This window comes from Hypanus sabinus, chromosome 7, assembly GCF_030144855.1.
Source record: "Hypanus sabinus isolate sHypSab1 chromosome 7, sHypSab1.hap1, whole genome shotgun sequence".
NCBI lineage: Eukaryota > Metazoa > Chordata > Chondrichthyes > Myliobatiformes > Dasyatidae > Hypanus > Hypanus sabinus.
Window position 1 is genome coordinate 50,130,540 of NC_082712.1, and position 17,263 is coordinate 50,147,802.

At 40.6% G+C, this 17,263-nt stretch overlaps 1 protein-coding gene across 4 annotated transcripts in view; it reads right to left on the reverse strand.

The window, feature by feature from the left end:
* LOC132396773 (receptor-type tyrosine-protein phosphatase delta) overlaps positions 1–17,263 on the reverse strand; it is a 635,525-nt gene that overhangs the window by 29,354 nt on the left and 588,908 nt on the right. For all 4 annotated transcript variants that reach the window (XM_059974654.1, XM_059974652.1, XM_059974656.1 and 1 more), the window contains 4 exons: positions 12,157–12,442; positions 10,542–10,720; positions 6,854–6,980; positions 4,199–4,324 (listed from right to left, as the gene is read on the reverse strand). In XM_059974654.1, the coding sequence (XP_059830637.1) occupies positions 4,199–4,324; positions 6,854–6,980; positions 10,542–10,720; positions 12,157–12,442 (718 nt within the window). The remainder of the gene's footprint in view (positions 1–4,198; positions 4,325–6,853; positions 6,981–10,541; positions 10,721–12,156; positions 12,443–17,263) is intronic.

Here is a 17,263-nt window from a genome sequence, read left to right on the forward strand (position 1 = left end):
CAAACTATTGACCTGTTCCGAATTCCTTCACCTCTCCGGTCCTTGATGAAGCTGCAGCCTCGTCAAGTTTGGATGCATGTTTCTATTCATGAAAGCCTCCAGTCAGACCCCCATCCCCACCTCTGTAGCATCATTTATCCCTCCCTGTTCTTCTCAACCTGGCTGCAGCACTTGACAGAGTGGCCCACACAATATGGTTGATGCTGAGGTACAGATTTGCCTGGTTCCATTTATATATGTCTAACCCTATCCAGACTTCAATAACCTCTAATGCTCTTCCTGCTCCAACCCAATGTTACCCGTTATCTTTTTCCAGGCCATTGACACCACCCAGGCTATTGTCAGAAGCTGAACTCAACTCTTTGTAACCTGGGCGGCAACTCCTGAATCTTTGAAATGTCACACTAGGCTGTCACATTAGATATTTATTTCCACTTCTATAATGTGATCCAGCCCTATTTCCATTCATCTGCTGTTGAAGCTTTCTTACTTGCTTAGGACAGACTACAGCTCTGCACCTTGTGCTTATGCCTCACGGTACTTGCCCACATGATAATAAATTCCTTGACCTGACTTGACAATTGTGGCCCGAGTTCCTCTGTAGACAAGGTAATCAAAAAACAAATCCTATCCTACTATTTTCTTATGTGGCATGGTTTAGTTAGGATGGTTTGATAAAGAAAATTGGGAAGTCAACATCAAAGTTGATTTTTTGTCATACATGCAAGTACATATATGCACATATGTAATGAAAAATTTACTTGCACAGCATCACATAATATCAGGCACACAACATTCACAACATAAATTAAAGAAAACTATAAAGAAAAAGTACATAATTAGATCAAAAATAAAGTCCATTATTGTGCAAAGTGGCCAAAGATGTTCTGTTTGTGCTCTGGCAATGGACTGAGGCTACATCCACACTAGACCGGATTATTTTGAAAATGCCAGTTTCACATAAAAACGATAGGCGTCCACACTATGCGTTTTTGAAAATATCTCTATCTACACTGAAACGGAGATTTCAGCAAATCTCCTCCTCCTGCGTATGCACAGGACACATCTACCGAATATGTGACATGTTTGGTGTTGAATCTCGCCGTAGAAATGCACGTTTGTTGAGTTACAGACTAGAAATACTTAAAACGACGGACAGATGTTGACTCTCACGCAGGAGAACTTAAAACTAAAAAAAACAAATACTGGTGTGTACGGCGGCAACCGACAGGGAGTTCACAGACAGATTGACCCGGCTGACAACAAACATTGAAAAACTGACTCTGTTGCATTAATAAAGCACCTTGTTATATGCATAAAACATGTGTGCATCAGTGTTATCTTGTACTTCCATACAGTGTTACAATAGTGTTACACATCTGTTGTCAGAGAAATACTTGTATAAATAGGTAAACCACCTTCATACGAGCAAAGACAGAAAACAGGGCAAAGTGAGTACAGTATACTTATTTATTCAGTAAGTTATGGGTCAAAAGTATTTGGTGAGTACATTTCTAACTCTTCTGGCTTCAGTCTCGTTGCTGTCTCTGTTCTGAAATTGTTAGGTTGCGTTCAAGAAAACAATGAAATAGCGCGCTGCCGTCTGACAGCATATTCAGATTTCTCCGGTTACTCCGTCCACACTGATCTGCCCGAGCAGCGTTTTCAAAAATATCCACCCTGGAAAGCGTTTTTGAAAAGCTCGGGTTTCAGGAGACGAAAATGCCGTTTTAGTGTGGAAGGAGAGTAAAAACGAAGAGAAAAAGCTTCAGTTACGGATTTATCCGGCGTAGTGTGGATGTAGCCTGATGCAACACGAAATGCCATTCTCAATAAAACTTCATTAATTATTTAAATCCTTCAATTGATTTCTCCATGAATGGCTTTCTGGGCACTGTATTTCATACCTCTTTAAACTTGTTCATGGCTTAAGCTACAACAGCAGGTTGTGACAAATCTCTGCACTCACTGACTATGCAACCTGCATCAGGCCGTTCTGGCCCATTGAGACAAACCACCCAGCACCTATTCAACCCTTGCCTAATCACAGGGCAACTTACAATCACCTGTTAACCTACTAACCGGTACATCTTTGGGATGTGGAAGAAAACCAGAGCACCTGGAGGAAACCTATGGATTCACAAGGAGGGTAGCGTTGGAATTGAATTCCAAACTCTGACGTACTGAGTTGTAACAGCACCATGTTAACTGCTACACTACCATGGCGCCCAAACTTAGAAAAATTTAGTCTCCATTTGCATTGCTCGTTGAAGGGCTGGACCTAGGAGAGTGGGTGCTTGCAGATTCTTTTGGGGACAGGCTCTACCAGCCGAAATCATGGCGTCATATCTTTCTTCTGTGAAGCCACTCTCATTTGTAACACAAGAGATTCTGCAAATGCTGGAAATCCAGAACAACACACACAAAATGCTGGAGGAACTCAGCAGATCAGGTAGACGCTTTGGGCTGAGATCCTTCATCAGGACCGGAAAGGAAGGGGGAAGATGCCAGAATAAAAAGAGTGGGTGAAGAGAACAAGCTAGATGGTGATAGGTGAAGCTAGGTGGGTGGGAAAGGTAAAGAGCTGGAGAAAAAGGAATCCGATAGGAGAGGCGAGTGGACCATGGGAGAAAAGGGAAGAAGGAGGGACACCAGGGGGAGGTGACAGGCAAGTGAGGAGAAGAGGTAAGAGGCCAGAGTGGGGAATAGAAGTGGAAAAGAATTAAAAAAAAATACCAGAAGGAAAAAAATATCAATGTTCAGGTTGGAGACTACCTTGACAGAATATGAGGTGCTGCTCCTCCACCCTGAGTGTGGTCTCATCATGGCAGAAGAGGAGGCCATGGGCTGACCCCAACAGGTTTGCAGCTGGAATGTTGCCTCACCCATAAGGACTGGTTTGGGCTTTGAATGGACGGAAGGGAGATGAGGAAGGAGGTGAATGGGCAGGTGCAACATTTCTTCTCATATTTGCCCTATTGGCTTATGTTTATGGTTGTGTAGGAAGCACAAGGCTTCTATTACGAATCAGCAATAGAGGAAAATGCTTGCTCACTCCTGACCCTGGCTTGCCACTCCTAACATCATTAATCAGCCATAGATTGGAGAGTACCAGCTATAATGAGCTGGACAAACTTGGATTGTTTTTGTTCAAGTTTTGGTGGCTTGAGACTGTATGGAATTATACAGAATTATGAGAGAAGTAGAGATATAGATAGGGTAGGTAGACTGTTTGTCCCAGGGTAGAAACATCAAATGCTAGAGACCCTAGGCTTAAAATGAGAGGGAAACAGTTTGAAAGAGATCTATGTGGCCTTTTTTTTATATTCACAGAGTATCTGGAATGTGCTAAGGATAAATGAACAGCAAGGGAATAGAGGGATTGAGACCATGTGCATGTGATGGGATTAGTTAGATTGAAATCATGGTTGGCATACACATGGTAGGCAGAAGGGCTTGTACTGTCTTTTACTGTTCCATGTTCTGAGTTGTGAGCTCAACTTGAAATAATTCCCCAATTAACCTTTTTGGTGTTTGCTGACCCTTTCGAACAACAAAGGCTTTAAGCATATGGTCCATTCAGATAATACATTTTTAACTGTGACTTACTGTCTCTTGAGAAAAGGACAAGGTCATTGCAAAGCACTTGAGTGTACTTGATGTTGGTCTTACTAAGACAGTTCATGCATGTGGAAGTCACTGATTGAGGATAACATTATGCATTAGAGACTGTCCAAAACAACAAAAGCATTTCATGAACACTTTCCACATAAAGTAGGTTTCTCACTGGCCAAAATCCAGGCACTACAATGAATTTCAAGCTACCATCTCTTTATAACATAAGCTATGTTTGAATTCTGAGCTGTAAGTTACATAATAGCTTTAATCTGAAAGCATGGAAGCATTTTCACAAATCTTAATCTTCCTGTGTAAGATGTTCTGTGTTCATCATGTTTATGTTGAAGATTATTCTATTCAGTAAATATTACTGGGACGGTGACTTTGCCTCTTCCAACTTTACCATTCAGTCTGTGAAGATGATCACTTACTGAAACTCACATTGACAACAATACAAAACTGTAATAAAGTTGAACATTCAGTGGGTTCCCAGGCAGCTGAAGCTTTTTGTCTTTTATCAGGTTCATACATAAACGGAGTGTTAAAGCTCACTCAAAGGTGAAAAAGGAAAAAGACTTACTCTTGCATCTGTGACCTTGAACTCTCTGAGAATGTACTGAGGCATGTTGTATTCTGCCATGGGGTCAACTACAAAATATTGATACCTCGCTGATCGCTCTGCAGGCCAATACTGATGACACTTCTCCTGTAAAACACAAAGACAATTGTTAATACAATTGCAGTTCTTCATTATCTTATTTTACAATATACATTAATGATTTAGATGAAGGGATTAAAACTAACATTAGCAAAATTGATGATGACACAAAGCTGGGTGGCAGTGTGAAACGTCAGGAGGATGTTATGAGAATGCAGGGTGACTTGGACAGGTTGGGTGAGTGGGAAAATGTATGGCTGATGCAGTTTAATGTGGATAAATGTGAGGTTATCCACTTTGGTGGCAAGAACGGGAAGGCAGATTACTACCTAAATGGAGTCAAGTTAGGAAAAGGGGAAGTACAACAAGATCTAGGTGTTCTTGTACATCAGTCAATGAAAGCAAGCATGCAGGTACAGCAGGCAGTGAAGAAAGCTAATGGCATGCTGGCCTTTATAACAAGCGGAATTGAGTATAGGATTAAAGAGGTCCTTCTTCAGCTGTACAGGGCCCTGGTGAGATCCCACCTGGAGTATTGTGTGCAGTTTTGGTCTCCAAATTTGAGGAAGGACATTCTTGCTATTGAGGGAGTGCAGCGTAGGTTCACAAGGTTAATTCCCAGAATGACGGGACTGTCATATGTTGAAAGATTGGAGCGACTGGGCTTGTATACACTGGAATTTAGAAGGATGAGAGGGGATCTGATTGAAACATATAAGATTATTAAGGAATTGGACATGTTGGAGGCAGGAAGCATGTTCCCGCTGAGCCAGAACTAGAGGCCACAGTTTAAGAATAAGGGGTAGGCCATTTAGAACAGAGATGCGGAAAAACTTTTTCACCCAGAGAGTGGTGGATATGTGGAATGCTCTGCCCCAGAAGGCAGTGGAGGCCAAGTCTCTGGATGCATTCAAGAGAGAGTTAGATAGAGCTCTTATAGATAGCAGGGTCAAGGGATATGGGGAGAGGGCAGGAACGGGGTACTGATTGTGTATGATCAGTGAATGGCGGTGCTGGCTAGCAGGGCCGAATGGCCTACTCCTGCACCTACTGTCTATTGAGGATCCATGGTGTTCTAATGTGAGGTGAAACACACTGCAAACAAAGGTGATGCCTCAACGATGCGGCATCCTTCATTAAGGACCCCCTTCACTAAGTACGTACCCACTTCTCATTGCTACCATCAGGAGCCTGAAGACATACACTCAATGATTCAGGAATAGATCCTTCCCTTCTGCTATCAGATTTCTGAATGGCCAATGAACCCATGAACACGACCTCAGTATTTTTTTCTCTTCTCTCTTTTTGCATCACTTACATAATATACACTTCTTATTGTAATTTACGATTTTTATTATTATTTATTGCAATATACTGATGCCGCAAGACAACAAGTTTCACAATATATGCCAGTGATATTAAACCAGGTTCTGAACGAGTTCTGGCAGCAGTTTTAAGTTATAGCTTTAAGAGGTGTCTTACTAATCACAGGTGTATGTTGATTTAAAGTCACATTGGGTGACACTGCTCAGTTAAGTAATCATTTATGTTTAATTGTGTCATGGGAGAATTGAAATAAGTGATTTCCCAGTGGATGCAGTAAATGTCAGACAATGCTAAAAACTTAAAGCAGGTAGTTTGAAGGGTAACACAGAAAACATTTGCAGAACTTGAGAATGCATACCACCAGGCTCAAGGACGGCCTGTGTCTTGCTGCTATGAGGCACTTGAAGCGACCCATTATATAATAAACTATTGATCTTGCAATCTACCTCTTCATATCCATTGAACTTTACTTGTTTTGCTGCACTGTCTAACTGATTTGCTGTATCCTGCATTCTGTAATTGCTCTCCTTTTGTATTATCAATGTAATCATGGTGCATAGTCAATGTTTTTCACTGTATCTCAGTACAGTGATAGTAATAAACCAATTCATTAAGATTTCTGGCCAAAACTTTTGCCCAAGTTCCTCTTTCATTTTCTCTGCATATCCAACCCATTCTTCTTTCCATCCTGCAGGGTTTTGGACTTCACTCTTCATTGCTGGAAAAAGTAAACTAATCTCCTTCGTTATGGGGGTTTTAAAATTAATCTGTAGTAAGACAAAGAACTGGGCAGGAAAATCACTTCGGATGCTACCCAGCCTGCAAACTGCCAACTCCAATAGCTCCCTGCTGGAAAGCGTTATAGGGCTATAATAACAAAAAACATCAACCATCTGATCAACCATTCTAGTTATTTCCAATGTCCCCCCACCCACCCCCCAGTTTTTCTATCTCTTACCCACAGCACTGCACTATAAACATTTTAAACCATTTTTAATATTGCTGTTTACATTGTAAATACATGCTGGTACTTCTGTACAATTTACTCCATAACCATACTTAAACCTCTAGCTTCATTTTCTATATAATACATTATAATCGTTGAACGCTATTATTTTTGCTGCATGTCATGTCCTGACCAATTCCACGTATCTGGCAAATAATGTTTATCCTCGATCCTTGAAGATATTACACAGTAGATACTGAGTGCTTGCTCCAGGTGTGAGTTATAATGAAGTAGAAGACACTTACTCTGCCCATCTCCCGAAGCTTGGTGAGCATAACCACAATTGTTGAATTATGTTCCCAAAGCATTCTCCAGAAATCTTCTGTTGTCTCTGCTAGGGGTCCCTGTGTGGCTATGTAGGCTTTCTGCTGCCTGCAAACAAAACAAACCAGAATAAGCATACAGCTACATTGTTCCCTTTTATGACAAATTTGCCAACCTTCCTCACTCTTTACAAGTCTGGCCTACTTTTCAGATACTCAATTAAAACAATGATTATTATATAAAACACATTTTATTGTAAAGAGAAGCCAATGGAAGAGGAGACTTGATAAAATATTAAACAAAACAGTTTTGTTTCTGCATATTTTAATATTCAATTAGGGATATAATTATGTTTTAATCACATCTCTGTAGGTTCACAAATGTGTCTTTGTACTGTGTAATACCTTAGCAGATAAACTAATGGAATAAGCACTATTGTGTTATGCTTGTTGATAAAGACTTTGCATTAGAGTGTTTACAATGACAAGTCAAAAATTTGATCCTTACTACAGTGAGATTTGTTCTACGTCAATGTAGAAATGATTATCTCAGTGATAACACAGAAAGTCATTCCAGCATTGTTCAGATTGCTGAATAAGAGGATATATAAAGCACCTGTCATTAAAGTTGAGTTACTTTGTCCTGGTAAAGTCACAGCTGGGAATCATTGTGTGAAAGAGAATCTGGGGGTTACAAGATGGGAAGCTAATGAGATACTCAGATAAGACTCAGAACCATGACTGCCTGGAAATGATTTAAAAGATATTTAGTCCCTTTTAATGTAACTGCAATATTTCAAAGTAAATTAATTATCAGACAGGAACATTATTAAATTAGAAATTAGATATATTACTGAGGTAAAGATTGATGTGTTGAATAATGACCACCTGCAAATGATTACAAAGTGATGAGTATATCAAAATAAGATATAACAGAACAAAAGACCAAAGAACTCATTGTCAGCCAATACCCAGAGATAATGGACTCTTCTTAAAATGTTTTACTTTAATTTAATTTTGGACCAACTCCCACTATCAATTTGGCCACCAACTACTGCAAGTCACTGATGTGTAAAAATAATTACAGTAATCTCATTACTGCATTTGAGAAATCATTTGCAATTCATTGTTGGTCAATTCTATGTATGGTTTATAATTTGTAAAGAATAATCTCATCTCAGGCTTCGCTGACTAGGGGAGGCAGAGAAGAGGGCACAAGAGATTTACAAGAGAGGTTCAGAGTGACAGCTGCAAGGAGAGATTGGAAGATGATGGGAGCAGGGATGGTTAACTGAAGAATTTATAGAGTTTAGAATCATGAATTGTTTACATACAGAGAATAATTTCCAGTGGCCACAGAATCTATTATCAGAGGGTATACCGTTAGTTTATGCAAGGAGAATTAGATATGAGAACGAAGACTAACACAGATTTAATAATGGCCTTCAAGAGAAAACATTGCAGAGGGAGGATAAGCAAGGGAATATAGGGTGGCTTCTTGATGGACTAACCATCTAGGACAAATATCCTCCAGGGCTAGATAACTTTATGATTCCAAGGGCCTTATAAATCAATATCTTAAGCTTAGAATACAAGCACAGCCCCGATATGTTAAACAACTTACTTTCTTAATTTCTTTGGAATCCTCTGTAACACCCTAGGGAAAGGCTTCACTGCTGACGTAATGGTCTTTCCGTAGAAGCAGCAGCTGGGTTTTGGTTAGATAGCGGGTGCTTTGGAGTGTGAGCTGGGTCCTTTGTTTGAAAAGAGAAGATGGTGGAGAGAATTGGTCGAGGATTCGACCTGGTGGGGGACCATGATTCAGTGGAATCAGGTGCCGAGATTGACTGAGGATCGGTGAATGTGAACTTTGGGAAGAGTTGAGCTCCAACTTATACACATTTGACTGTTTAATTATAATGGGCCCTTTTTGTTTTTTTCTTCTTTCTTTTCTTAACCCTTTAGTTAAGATTCATAAACCTAATTCCTTTAATTATATCCAGTGTGATGTCTGTTATTTCTTGGCACTGAGTTGTAACAGAGTAGTAACTTACACAGCATCCACACAAACCGGGGTTGGAGCTGGGAGTGCCTTCTCAGTCCCGTGGTTTGGCGGGACCAGAGTGTGTATTCCCGAGCCAAGGAAACCAGGGAGGTTTCACCTCTGTTCTACAAAAATCTGCCCTTAATCTTGCAGAGTTTGTCATAGTAATTTATCATAGAAAAGCAAAAAACCTTATGCTTATGTTTATATTTGAATATTAAAATATGAACAAACATACAGTAAATTCTCTGAATATTCAATGTTTGGGGTTGTTAGTCAACAATTATTTTTAACTGGAATTCATTCCAATTCCACTGTTTATTGTACCTGTATACAAGGCTCCATTATGCCAGGGGCATATTATGAAACATGGTACCATTGTGGTTATATTACTGAGACAGTAATTAATAGGTTTGGACTAATGATTCTGCATTGCAAATTTCTAACATGGCAACTAGGAATTAAAATTCAATTATCAAAATAAATTTGGACTAAAAACAATAACACAGTGGTATTTAAACTACCATTTTTTTTGTCAAACCCATCTGATTCACTAATGCCTTTTAACCAAGACAATATGCTATCCTAAGCAAACTAGCTAATAGGTAGCTCCAGACTGCTGATAATGTGCTTGACATAAGGTCATGTAGAAAGGTGCTGACCTGGGAAGCTTTTGGCAAGGGTGTGCTTATCCATCTCTGTGAAGTATGCCAAAAGCTTTGGCCAACTTAGACCAAGTTTTATACCTGGGTAGAACATTGTCTTCTGACTGAGTACAGGATGAGAAAAGGGAAAAAATTCAAATGCCTGCAGAATAAACAGAGGCTCAAGGTCGGAGGAAGTGTGGGGTTGAGGGTCGGTTGCCAGCAGATGTTAATTAGAGGACAGGAACTTATTGAGGCAAAGTCTGTCTTCTGTGAATACGACAGGTGCAGCTGGAATTTTGTCAGCAGTTGAGATCTTCTTGTGCAAGAAAGAATACAGTTACAGCAGAGGAAATGCAATGTAGACTGCTAAGGCTGGAAGCCATCGTTCTACAAGGAAATGTCAGCAGACTAGGCCTGAACTTTTGAATTTAGAAGGAGAGACATTCTTGTTGCCAAGGGGAATGAAGAAAAAATGTTGCTCCTAACTGGGATCAGTCTCAGAACGACAGGCTAGTCCAAAACTGAAATGGTAAAAAATTACTTTTTTTAATTACTTAATCAAGGGATGACGGCTTCGCTGGCACTTAACTGCCAATCCCTCCATGCCCTTGGGGAGGTGGGTGGAAGGGTGGTGAGCTGCCTTTTTGAAGCACTGCAGTTCTTGAGGTGTGGGTGTTTCCATAGGGTTGTCAGGGAGTGGATTCCAAGACTTTGACACAGTGAAGGAACAGTGACATATAGAGGTTAGTGAATTTTCAAAATATCCCACCCGGAGATGAGTAGAGGTACTGTGCTAAGTATATTCAAGTCATATATTGGATATTAAGGGAAAAAGATACAGGAAAGTGGCACAAGGGTAGACAGTCACCCATGATTTTTTTAAATGGTGCAGAAGGCACAAAGGGTCAAATAATCTCATTTTATTTCTGCCTACATTCTATGTACATTCTTATGCGAGTGCATCATAGTTTTCACTTACCTGTAACCATCGATGAAACTTGCATTGATATAATCTGAGCCTTCGACTCCTCTGATTGGCTGTAGACATACTCTTGTGGATTCATATGGCATAATATTAACAAGGCGATTCTTAAATTTGTTACATGGAAGATTGGCACTAATGAATCTTGATGTGTGAGCTTTAGTGTTGGCTAGACGCTGTGGATAAACAAAATAAATAGTCTGAGGATGTACTCTTTTATAGATCTCAATACACTTTGCAGCTTCAATCAGGTTAAAAATGAGTGTGGAATTTTGCAGAAGAGAATTGATGGCAAATGGGCTAACTAGGTTATAACATCTTTGAAAAATGTGAAGAACACACTGAGCAGATAGGATTATTTATTCATTACTTAATTGGACTTGCTTAAGCAGGTTGCAAAGCATGATTCTCAACCTGCCTCGTGGGGCCTTACTGGGTTACAGACTCAGCATTTTCGATAGTTCTCCTCCAGTGTTTCCACTCGTGGTCACTACCCCACTCTCAGCTGCTCTGAATCCTGCTCAACCTGGCTGTACTCCACTGATCTGATGTAGATCACCCCAGAACCAATGTCTCTCTCTCCTCCCGGATCATCCATTTCTTGGCCAGTTCTCTCCCGAAGACTTCCAGCCAGCTCACCCTGCCACAGGTAAGATGATATTAGGCTGGGAAGAGTGCAGAAAATTTTTATTATTTTTTTTTAGGGATACAGCATGGTATCTGGTCCTTAGGGACAAATGAGCCCACGCCATCCAATTACACCCATGAATCCAATTAACCTACTAACCTGTACATGATTGGAGTGTGGAGGAAACCAGAGCACCCACTTAGTCATGGGGAGAATATACAACTCCTTACACACAGCAGCAGAATTGAACCCATGTATTGCAATAGCATCACACCACTGTGCCGTACCCATTTACAAGGATGTTGCCTGTTCTCGGGGCATTAAGTTATAAGGAGAGGTTAGGCAGAAGAGGAGTGTATTTAGTGGAGCTCAGAAGTGTATAAAATCATGAGAGGTTTAGATAAGGGAAATGCACTTAGTCTTTTTCCCATGGTTGGCTAATCAAAGTTTTCCCCATCCCTGGGCTCCCCCTGCAATGCAGATCTGGTTTCCCATTGACTCTCTAAGATAAAGAAGTGCATAACAGATCAACCTTTCAGTGGGCAGGGTCTGCTCATGGTGCCTAATGCTTTGAAACTTCATATGTCGCAAGATTCTGCAGTGTTCATTGACACCCCCCCACCCCCGCACAACCTTGTGCTCTGTTAACCCACTTGAAAGGGCATGATTCAAAACTTTACAGTGGTGTTGGAACTCTGAAATAAATTAGATATGCATAAAGAAAAATATTTGCAAAACATCAGGTAGAGAGAGAGATGCTGGGAACCAAATGGATTGATCCACAGAGGCGAGGCATGGACTAGGTTAACCATTTGTCTTCTGTGTTGTAATGACACTCTGTGAATAAAAACATGATACTTCTGCAAAGTAACAATTTTCTGATTAATTAACTGTCTGCAATTCTAAAGTTACAGATGCGCAGGTGTAACTTCAGACTTGCAAATAGGTAGTCAAAATTTGGTTAACAAGGATCTTCTTGATTACCTTGAACTCCAGTTCCATCCCGGTGACGTTTTCTCCTGGCTCCACTTGTGTCAGCTTTTGGATGTATGCGTACAGGTTTCTTGCTGGCACTTCGGTATTTCCACAAGTCACTGCTTCAAGCAGTGCATCATGAATAAAGATATATTGGTCCTCAGTCTGAACCATGTAATTCCTCTGTGATCTCATTAGTGTTACATGACCATAAATATCTACAGTTTTCTCATGCTTTATCCTCTCTAACATGGCGTCTATTACAATGAAACACCCGGTCCTTCCAACTCCGGCACTGTTAAAGAAAAAGAAAGGCAATGTTGAATTGGTGTAGTAGATCCTTCGCTATTGTGGATCCACAGCAATCTCTTTAATCCTCCAGTGCTATGTCTTATTTATCTTACATTCTGTGACCTTGCAAGCATTTTCGGCTTTACATTGACATAAATGGACTGTAAAATTCAGAGTGAACTGGCAATGCTTTCAATTTATCAATACTTTTTCCGAACAGTTTTATCGAGGAAAAGGGCTCACTTTCCCTATCAATAATAATATTTAACCAGCACTCAGATGTGGTAAGTATATTTCCTTGACAGGAGACTGATGCTTTTCCTGTGATGTGGGACCTTAAACTCTAGATCACCACAAACAGGTGACCTGTTTCAGGTCAATTGAATGGTACAGTTTTAATAACTATCTGAGATCCAAATACAGCTTTCTGAATATTGTATTACCAATTCCTATTTTCTGATTTTAACTGCATTCAATAAACAAGTGCGATTCACTCTATGCAATGGCGAAGAACACCATTTTAATTCCTTTCCCTTCTCAGCCAGTTTGCATGCAAATGTTTACAAAGATGATATGAAAAACACCTTACAAATGATTGAACACATCAAAGAGCAAATAAGGTCCATTTCATCTCCACCATTTAGTCAGTCTTTGCTCCTGTCAAGATACATTAGCGTGCTGATAGTATACTGGTTGCAAATGTGTTGTGGTTGTATGTACAGAGTACATATTAGAGTAAGTGCTGAATTACAAATATTGTTTTTCTAAATGAATCATGCTAAACCTCGTGAATAGAAAGGAAAGTCACACCTCATTGGTCCCTCCGGGAATATTACCAAGACAGGTGTCACTTAATTTTAAGATACTGAAATACATTGTAAGTTTCGTATTTTTTTCCTATTTCAAGATCAGGAGACACCTTTTGGTGAGGTTGTAATTTCCAGGTGCTGGATTTATTTCACAAAGCTTGAAGTAGAGGTCTTTGAAATACATAATCTTAATTAGTTGGATGGTGGGATGGAGATACATCTCTGCCAAGGGAGGTGTAAGGTGCTCCTGCCTTTCGCAGGCTTGCAGGTCACCCATGGACAAGGTGTAGCACCTGCTTAGCCTTCCGTTTAGGGCAGGGGTCAGCAACCTTTACCACTGAAAGAGCCACTTGGACCCGTTTCCCACAGAAAAGAAAACACTGGGAGCCGCAAAACCCGTTTGACATTTAAAATGAAATAACACTGCATACAACGTTTTTTTTGCCTTTATGCTATGTATAAACAAACTATAATGTGTTGCATTTATGAAATTGATGAACTCCTGCAGAGAAAACGAAATTACATTTCTGCATGCAACAAAAACATTTTGAACTCCGAAAAAAAGACGTTGGGTTGAAAGTTACTTTTAAGTAAAATACTCAATGTCTATTTGAGTCCTTCTTGTATTTATGAAAAACGCCGAACTTAAATTTTCCGCCAGCAGCAAACCAAAAATAACATCAGCCAGCTGTCAGCCTGAAAAATAAAAGGACTATTTCACTGAACAATGAAAAAATATGAATATACATAAAATAATAGGCAATTAAAATATTTATCATACTTGGTTAATGGGATTTCTGCTCCTGGACCTCAGCGCACAGCGTCTGCACATCAGGGCTGTATGACGTCACCTTCATCTTTACACAGGATCGCAAGCTGTCATCTGTGAGGCGTGCGCGATGTTTGTTTTTAATAAAGTTCATGTTGGAGAACACCTGCTCACATACATATGTGGATCCAAAGATCGACAGGACTCCAAGCGCATACTTTTTCATGTTTACATAAATGTCGGGCACAGCATTCCATGTTTCAAACACAAGTTGGTCCGGATTTGGAAGGTTTTCAATATCACTCCATTTGTGATTCTGAGCAAGAACGGCCTTCTGACGGGCAACATCTTCAAGGTCTGCTGTCAAGCGTCTAAACTTGGACACCCATATGTCTTTGTCGGCTATGTCGGCCAGTTCCATCTCAAGATCAGGTTGACTCACACCTGCCAATGCAGTCGTATTCAGTAGGGAAGGATCGATGCTTAAGGGAGTGACCGGGAAGGATAATGTGTTTTTTTCCTCTCTGAACTCACAGAAGCGTTTCCCAAACGATGTTTGCATTGCGATGATTGCAGAATGTAAATACTCCGAAATTATCATGTCGTGACCTTGTTTGAACTCTCTCAAATTGGGGAAGTGAGACAAAGTGCCTTTCTGTAAATCTCTGGCAAGCACTGTCAACTTGCGCTCGAATGCCAAGACATCCTCCAACATGTGCAGGGCTGTGCGTCCTTTCCCCTGAAGAGCTGTGTTCAGCGTGTTCAGGTGCGCTGTCATGTCTACCATGAAGTGTAGCTTTTCCAGCCACCCTGGCTGTTCCAGCTCAGGAAAGTTGAGCCCTTTGCTGCCCAGGAAAGTTTTCACTTCTTCCAGACACGCGACAAAGCGTTTCAGCACCTCCCCTTTGGACAGCCACCGGACTTTGTTGTGCAGCAGGAGATCAGAATATGCGCTTTCCATCTCGTCCAGTAACAAACGGAATTGACGGTGATTTAAACTTTTTGCCATTATTTTATTGACAATCTGAATGACAACATCCATTACTTCTGTGCATTCCGGAGGAAATGTTTGAGCGCACAGTGCCTCTTGGTGCAAGATGCAGTGAAAAGTCAGCAGCTTTCTGTCCAGCGACTTCTGCAGTAAAGCCACAAATCCCTTGTGCGTTCCCGTCATATTCGGAGCCCCATCAGTAGCTACTGACACCAGATGGGTGGTCTTTATTCCTTTGGCTCTTAAACAATTCAAGACAGCCTCACAGATGTCCTCCCCCCGTGTTTGGTCTTTTAGAGGTATCAACTCAATCAGTTCTTCCTGTGGCCCGGCAGAGTTTACATACCGGCAGAACAACGCTATTTGTTCAATATCGCCTTTGTCTTTAGACTCGTCACAGGCAATCGAGTAGGCCACAGCTGAATTGATGTCTTTAATTTGCTGTCTTGTGATGTCTTCTGCCATTTTTATGGTTCTGTCTTTGACAGTCTTTGCAGAGAGGGGCATATCCCTGATTTTCTGCACAATTTCACTCTTGTTTTTAAAGTCCGTGAATAGATGTTCTGAAATCTTAATGAAAGATTCTTTTATATATTCACCATCTGTAAACTGCTTCCCGTGCCTGACTATTTCCTGAGCGGCAATATAACTGGCGTATGTCGTTGATTTTCCTGACTTCATCCATTTCTGGAAATGATTTTTGCTCAGATCAACCTTCCGCATCAGTTCCGAAACGGCTTTTTTTCTCTCATCTCCATCCGGATATTTTTGAGCAAAGGCTGCGCGTTTACTCTGGAAATGCCTTGCGACATTTGACTTTTTGTTGTTTGCTAGTTTCTCATTGCATATTAAGCATACCGGTAAACCAGTCTCGTCAACAGTGAAAGCAAATGAATCTGTCCACGTATCATTAAACGTTCTGTTTTCTTCAGTCACTTTTCTTTTTTTAGAATTCTCCATAGTTGGCTTACCTTGGATCGAAAAATTAAAGAAATCGCGCACTGGCGGGTGTCAGGTATTGGCAGTGGTGACGTATATTAATAGCGATAAAAACACGTTGCAGCGGTGTGTTCAGGCAGTCAGTAAACTGCAGTCGAATAACTTTATTCGAACTAAACAGCCTTGCTTCTAAGCCTCCCTCAACCCAGCCCCCATGGACGCAGATGCTGCAAAAGACACGTACTCACAAACCCCCGTAGGCAATCTCCCTTAGCCGGAATGCTGGCTAATTGAGAGCCGTTTCGGATGTGTCAGAAAATGTGTCGCCACACTTACATTGTACAAGATCACCATAATCTTCAAATTTAGAATTACATTTCAAAAGCTAACAAACTAACATAAAATACATTTTAATTAAATACTGACCAATTATTTCCCAAAGCCACAGGGAGCCGCAGCACAGAGGTGAAAGAGCCACAAATGGCTCGGGAGCCGCAGGTTGCCGACCCCCGGTTTAGGGTCACGTGGTGGACGGACATATGAGCAGCTGGTGCTTATCACAAGTCCTGTTTATGTGACCAACGACAAAATGGCAGACGTACTCTGAAGATTATTGATAATGGCTGGGGTTACCTGTCTTGTAAAGACACTACCCAAAAGAAGGCAATGGCAAACCACTTCTGTAGAAAAATTTACCAAGAAGTCATGGTTATGTAAACACCATGATCACCCACATCATATAACATGGCACATAATGAACAAATGAGCTAATCTTAATAGATAAAGCTTCCCAGTCTTCTCTCCATGGACTCTGCCTGTACTTTTCACTGCCTCAGTAAAGCAGCCACCTTACCTATCTGGATGTTCTTTCTTCAACCCCTTTCATCAGACAGAAGATACAAAAGCCTGAAAGCACATACCAACAGGCTCAAGGAGAGCTTCTGTCCTGCTGTTATAAAACAACTGAACTGTCTCCTCATACCTTAACATGGACTCTTGACTTCACAATCTACTTTGTTTTAGCCTTCACTTTATTGTCTGCTTGCTTTACATTTCCATTGTAAACATAATATTTTATTTGTTATATTATTATATTACATCTTGTAAGTCTTTTCCCTTGTACCACTCAATATACTACCGTAATGATGCTGGCACACAAAACAAAGTTTTGCACTGCAACTTGGTGAATTAAAAAACGGATTTACTGGAAACACAAGATATTGAAGATGTTAGAATCTGGAGCAACACTCTGATGAGTGTATCACAAACCTGAGGGAATCTGCAGATGCTGGAAATCCAAAGCAACACACTCAAAAT